This window comes from Ascaphus truei, chromosome 8, assembly GCF_040206685.1.
Source record: "Ascaphus truei isolate aAscTru1 chromosome 8, aAscTru1.hap1, whole genome shotgun sequence".
In the NCBI taxonomy this organism is placed as follows: domain Eukaryota; kingdom Metazoa; phylum Chordata; class Amphibia; order Anura; family Ascaphidae; genus Ascaphus; species Ascaphus truei.
The window spans coordinates 72,875,732-72,882,468 of NC_134490.1; the positions used below are offsets into that span (position 1 = coordinate 72,875,732).

Below are 6,737 nucleotides of genomic sequence, written 5' to 3' on the forward strand. Positions count from 1 at the left end.
CATGAAGGTGCAGTGACATAGCTGTGTGTAGGTGTCAGGGCAGGAATAGCACAGGGTGCTGCAGCATGAAGGTGCAGTGACATCGCTGTGTGTAGGTGTTAGGGCAGGAATAGCACAGGGTGCTGCAGCATGAAGGTGCAGTGACATAGCTGTGTGTAGGTGTCAGGGCAGGAATAACAGAGGGTGCTGCAGCATGAAGGTGCAGTGACATAGCTGTGTGTAGGTGTCAGGGCAGGAATAGCTGAGGGTGCTGCAGCATGAAGGTGCAGTGACATCGCTGTGTGTAGGTGTCAGGGCAGGAATAGCACAGGGTGCTGCAGCATGAAGGTGCAGTGACATAGCTGTGTGTAGGTGTCAGGGCAGGAATAGCACAGGGTGCTGCAGCATGAAGGTGCAGTGACATAGCTGTGTGTAGGTGTTAGGGCAGGAATAGCAGAGGGTGCTGCAGCATGAAGGTGTAGTGACATAGCTGTGTGTAGGTGTCAGGGCAGGAATAACAGAGGATGCTGCAGCATGAAAGTGCAGTGACATAGTTGTGTGTAGGTGTCAGGGCAGGAATAGCACAGGGTGCTGCAGCATGAAGGTGCAGTGACATAGCTGTGTCTAGGTGCCAGGGCAGGAATAGGTGAGGGTGCTGCAGCATGAAGGTGCAGTGACATCGCTGTGTGTAGGTGTCAGGGCAGGATAGCACAGGGTGCTGCAGCATGAAGGTGTAGGGACATCGCTGTGTGTAGGTGTCAGGGCAGGAATACACAGGGTGCTGCAGCATGAAGGTGCAGTGACATCGCTGTGTGTAGGTGCCAGGGCAGGAATAGCTGAGGGTGCTGCAGCATGAAGGTGCAGTGACATAGCTGTGTGTAGGTGTCAGGGCAGGAATAGCAGAGGGTGCTGCAGCATGAAGGTGCAGTGACATAGCTGTGTGTAGGTGTCAGGGCAGGAATAGCAGAGGGTGCTGCAGCATGAAGGTGCAGTGACATCGCTGTGTGTAGGTGTCAGGGCAGGAATAGCAGAGGGTGCTGCAGCATGAAGGTGCAGTGACATAGCTGTGTGTAGGTGTCAGGGCAGGAATAGCAGAGGGTGCTGCAGCATGAAGGTGCGGTGACATAGCTGTGTGTAGGTGTCAGGGCAGGAATAGCACAGTGTGCTGCAGCATGAAGGTGCGGTGACATAGCTGTGTGTAGGTGTCAGGGCAGGAATAGCACAGGGTGCTGCAGCATGAAGGTGCAGTGACATCGCTGTGTGTAGGTGTCAGGGCAGGAATAGCAGAGGGTGCTGCAGCATGAAGGTGCAGTGACATCGCTGTGTGTAGGTGTCAGGGCAGGAATAGCACAGTGTGCTGCAGCATGAAGGTGCAGTGACATCGCTGTGTGTAGGTGTCAGGGCAGGAATAGCTGAGGGTGCTGCAGCATGAAGGTGCAGTGACATAGCTGTGTGTAGGTGTCAGGGCAGGAATAGCAGAGGGTGCTGCAGCATGAAGGTGCAGTGACATAGCTGTGTGTAGGTATCAGGGCAGGAATAGCAGAGAGTGCTGCAGCATGAAGGTGCAGTGACATCGCTGTGTGTAGGTGTCAGGGCAGGAATAGCACAGGGTGCTGCAGCATGAAGGTGTAGTGACATCGCTGTGTGTAGGTGTCAGGGCAGGAATAGCTGAGGGTGCTGCAGCATGAAGGTGCAGTGACATAGCTGTGTGTAGGTGTCAGGGCAGGAATAGCAGAGGGTGCTGCAGCATGAAGGTGTAGTGACATCGCTGTGTGTAGGTGTCAGGGCAGGAATACACAGGGTGCTGCAGCATGAAGGTGTAGTGACATCGCTGTGTGTAGGTGCCAGGGCAGGAATAGAAGAGGGTGCTGCAGCATGAAGGTGCAGTGACATAGCTGTATGTAGGTGTCAGGGCAGGAATAGCAGAGGGTGCTGCAGCATGAAGGTGCAGTGACATAGCTGTGTGTAGGTGTCAGGGCAGGAATAGCAGAGGATGCTGCAGCTGTGTGTGTTTGTGCATCTTCTTGTGACACCTCACACCCCCCCCCCCCCCCCCCGCCTCCCCTCTCAGACACACACCGAACTCTGGTGTCTCTCCCCACGCCGGATTTACCCTGAGGGGGAGCACAGCTCCTGAGACGAGCAAACAGCAGATCTCACACAGCGCAGCTCCTCACTCCCTCGCTCCCTGGGAGGGGTGTCAGGGTATAAAGACCCCAGCGTGCAGCTCCAAGCTGCAGCCGTTCAGACACCCTGTGCCAGGTAGGAGCAACAAAGGGTGAGTAAGGGCACAGCCTGTGAGGGTGTAACATTTCCACTCTCAAATGGTCCCATTCATTTTTGTATATGGACTCCAATTGCCTCCCATGGCTCTCCCAATTGTCCTTCATGTCCCCATCACCCCTATGACACCCCGACTGCCTCCACTTGAAGTTACATCTCCTTCTCACCCCAAACTGCCCTACTGGCTGCAATAAAGAACGGCAGAACATCACCCCAATGGGCCACTCCCCGGCCACAGACCTACAGAGCATCACTCTATTAACCTGTTCTCTGTCCGAGCCCTGCAGAGCTCTACTCCATTAACCCTTCCCCGAGCCCTGCTGCAGAGCATCGCTCCATTAACCCCACGCGTACTGCCCTGTTCGCTGTGGAGGGCAAGTCTTCCTTATGGGCAGATAACGGGAGCATGGTCTTCATCAGCTCACAGGTCCCACCCCTTCATATTTTCTATCAGCTCATTCCACACTTTTTTCGCTTTCTCCCCTCAGTCTATCCTGGTCCCCCCACCCCATATCTCCCACTTACCCTCTTTCTCTCCCATCCTCACTGTCCCCCTCTCCCTTTTTCACAAACCTTCTCTCCTTCCCCGCAGAAAGCCCTCCTTTTACCATGAGTCTCTCAGCCAAAGTCCAGTGGGACAAGCAGACTCAGGACAATGATGAAGATGTCCTCCTGGAGGAGATGGTGGCCAGTAACAACAGCAGTGTTAGTGAGGACTTCTATGCCCACGAGCGCGGGTATGAGAGCTCCATCACCCACTCCATCACCTTCCCCAACGACAGCAAAGTGCCCATGGGGTCCAAGATCGAGCTGCAGCCCAAACTGAGACTGGGGGGCAACACTGGGCCGCTCACCCTGGTACGGGGCTCAGAGGAGAGCCACACAGAGGTTGAACTAGTGAGGCTGAAGATGCCTGGGGTTGTGCCCCCCAACAGCAAGGTGACCGTGACTGTGACCAGAAGAGAGACCTTCTCCTCAGCGCCCGTGGAGATCTCAGTTGGGGGAGCACAGAGAGCGCTACCTATTTGTGCCAGAGCCTCACGGATGTCAAAGTAAAAAGCAAGACAGATATACAGTGAGGAGAGCGCCCTCTCCCCCCCCCCCCCCCCACAATACCTCCACCAGGACTTCTCCCTTAGACCTCGCCCACCAAATGGAGGGAACTGCCACCATGTCATCTGTGATATCAACTCACTACAACTAACTTTGAAACACACACACACAGGAACATGCACTCACTATAACTCCTCCCTGGAAGATGCACTCACTATATCTCCTCACAGGAACATGCACTCACTATATCTCCTCCCAGGAACATGCACTCACTATATCTCCTCACAGGAACATGCACTCACTATATCTCCTCACAGGAACATGCACTCACTACATCTCCTCACAGGAACATGCACTCACTACATCTCCTCACAGGAACATGCACTCACTACAAGGACAAAATCACTGGAATCTGCACTCACAGCCACACTTCCTCTGTAGAATGCACTCACTTGAAGATGCACACTTGAGAAGCAACCCTCACTAGAAATGCCACTCACTGGAGCATGCCATCATTACGAGTACACTCAGTGTAATAGTGACTCCATACATCACATACAGAAGTCCAGTGAATGTTTCAGTCTCCTTTATGGGTTCTCTCACGCCCCATCCCTAGTTTTAAGATCTCCTTAGAAATCCCCAATACATCTCGGACCATATTCTGGTGACCTGAATTACGTGACTGCGTCTTAATGGGCTGCACAGAAAGATGAATATAATATGAATACAAACTTCAAGGCACTGTCCCACACAGCGGGCAGAGACAACGCTTTCATAAAACACCTCATCAATGGAATTGGCTTTCTGGGAAAGGATCTGCCCCCTTTACAAAATAAAATGTACTTTATAAAAATAAATGTTTAATCCTAATCTTGTCCGGTAATTATTGTCTCTTCAAACAAATTATTCTGACATTATTAGCTAAACAAAGGAGAAAAGGGAGACTAGATGAACAATATCCTTGTATCTAGGGCAGTTTATAGAGAGCCAGAGAAGAGATCAGTAGAATACTTAGACCATGCACCGTTGTATACCAAGACCACATAAAACATACCTAGAACATGCAATGATGTACCTAGAACATGTATATAACAATATTTAGAGCACTGGTCCAACGAACAGTAAAGGATTAAAACAAATCTCCCCCACCAGAAGAGGATCTCCCCACCAGAAGAGGATCTCCCCCACCAGAAGAGGATCTCCCCCACCAGAAGAGGAATTGGCTCTCCCCACAAGGCAGAAGCAGAGCTCGCCGACACCCATGTCCACACTAGGTTGATCTGCAGGTTACACATTTTATTATTACAAATATTATACAGATTAACACTTTACAGGTTACAGAGCAGATGTCTCCAGTGGAGCGCTGCTTATATCATTCACATTGCAAACAGTCTCCCATGCAGAGACCTGCAGAGCGTTACTCCCATCATGCGGCTTAGAGCAGCATAGCTTTGCTGTTATTGTCCTCCAGTGCAGCAGAGGCCTGCAGAGCGTTGCTCCTTACGCTTACTTTTCCCTCCAAGCCCGGGTCACTAGAACCTTCGATTCTTCCTTCAGCGTAGAACAGGACTGGTGGCAGTAGCGGGATTTCCACAGGAAAGTCATGGCCCAAGGAGTACTGAGTACCACATTATTTATTTACAACCCCAGGGGTACCATGTTTTATTACAATTCCCCTTTCTTTCCTTAGACAGTGTGATTTATATTAGCATTGCGTGCCCTTTATTTATTTTTTTCCACACCAGAGAGTTTGGTGGCATGATGGCAAAAGTGACGGGCAACAGTCCCAAACTGATTAACCTCTTCACTGCCAGAGCAATGCTTTGCATATAGATCGATATACATTGCAGTGAATGGGTTAAGAGAATAATAAACCCTTAAAAAGCTTTGATACAAAGGGACAGAAATGCATATACATATATACACGCACACACACATGCTTTCTGTTAAAAAGGAGGCATCCCTGTAGTGACATCACGTCCTGTTTGCAAAATGGTAGCTGGCATCATACACACATGAATGACAATTAAATACAATCAAGGGGTTATTAGAGGAAGAAAAACAGTTCTGTCCCTTTCGTACCATCTAATCTTGGGAGAGCACAGGTGCATTATGGGAGAATATCCAGACAGCAATGCATTCTGGATCGCCATCCTTTTTAGCTTTGGTCGGCAGCAACAGTGCACCCTGGGAGAGCCGTCCCAATGCATTATGGAGGCACCACCATTCCAGAAGCAGTGCATCGTGGGAGCCCACCCAGCATGCACTCACAGGGCAGGGGATCAAAGAAGGGTCATTGTGCAGAAGAGGCGGTGGGAGGGAAAGCGGCCTGCAGGGCGTTGAGGTCGCGGGCATCTGCCGCAGAGTACAGCTCACTCTGCCCCAGCATGGACAGCGCCATCCGCAAGGTGCTCCAGATATTGTCAGACATTGCTCCCCCTGAACCTCCGCTCTGCTGCTGCATGCTCAGAGCCTCCAGGAAGTGCTCCACTGCTTCCCTGCATGTATGGGAAAGGGAGGTGAGGGAAGGGAGCAAGGGGAGGGGAGAAGAGGAGCAAGAGAAGGGGAGAAGAGGAGCAAGAGAAGGGGAGAAGAGAGCAGAGAAGGGAGAAGAGGAGCAAGAGAAGGGGAGAAGAGGAGCAAGAGAAGGGTAGAAGAGAAGCAAGAGAAGGGGAGGGGAGAAGAGGAGCAAGAGAAGAGAAGGGGAGAAGAGGAGCAAGAGAAGAGGCGCAAGAGGAGCAAGAGAAGAGGAGGGGAGCAAGAGAAGCAAGAGAAGGGGAGAAGAAAAGCAAGAGAAGGGGAGGGGAGAAGAGGAGCAAGAGAAGGGGAGGGGAGAAGAGGAGCAAGAGAAGGGGAGGGGAGAAGAGGAGCAAGAGAAGGGAGGGGAGAAGAGGCGCAAGAGGAGCAAGAGAAGAGGAGGGGAGCAAGAGGAGCAAGAGAAAGGGAGGAGGAAGAAGAGAAGGGGAGAAGGAGGAAGAAGTGAAGGGGAGAAGGAGGAAGAAGTGAAGGGGAGGAGGAGGAAGAAGAGAAGGGGAGAAGGAGGAAGAAGAGAAGGGGAGAAGGAGGAAGAAGAGAAGGGAGAAGGAGGAAGAAGAGAAGGGGAGAAGGAGGAAGAAGAGAAGGGGAGAAGGAGGAAGAAGAGAAGGGGAGAGGAGGAAGAGAAGGGGAGAGGAGGAAGAGAAGAACAGAAGAGAGTGAGGTTGGCTCATGAGCTCTTCTCACGCTCTCTCTCTGGGTCTCCCCACTGCTTTCTCTTTCATCCGTTCCCTGGTCCTCTAGACTGCTCCCTCCCCTCCTCTGCGCACTCCCTCTGATCTGCCCGACCCTGCGTCCCCCGTTCACCTGTGCGCCCCCAAGTTGATGCAGGCAATTCCCAGGTTGTATCTGGAACGGATAAAACCTGGCTGCAGATTCAGTGCCTG

The 6,737-nt window shown here is 51.9% G+C and overlaps 1 protein-coding gene and 1 long non-coding RNA gene across 2 annotated transcripts; one reads left to right on the top strand and one right to left on the bottom strand.

Annotated features, from left to right (window-relative positions):
- Positions 1-2,099: 2,099 nt before the first annotated feature.
- LOC142501966 (epidermal differentiation-specific protein-like) lies at positions 2,100-4,185 on the top strand. The gene is made up of 2 exons (XM_075612609.1): positions 2,100-2,241; positions 2,855-4,185. Exon 2 carries the CDS (start codon positions 2,872-2,874, stop codon positions 3,316-3,318), a length of 447 nt encoding a protein of 148 aa, XP_075468724.1. The 5' UTR covers positions 2,100-2,241; positions 2,855-2,871; the 3' UTR covers positions 3,319-4,185.
- Positions 4,186-4,590: 405 nt separating this feature from the next.
- Positions 4,591-6,737, bottom strand: LOC142501968 (uncharacterized). The gene is made up of 2 exons (XR_012803611.1): positions 6,658-6,737; positions 4,591-5,813 (listed from the first exon to the last, which is right to left on the bottom strand). It is a non-coding gene; the product is annotated as an uncharacterized LOC142501968 (long non-coding RNA).

Bases quoted from the DNA above. Each gene is read 5' to 3' on its own strand.
- LOC142501966 (XM_075612609.1), top strand. From the start codon at position 2,872: ATGAGTCTCTCAGCCAAAGTCCAGTGGGACAAGCAGACTCAGGACAAT.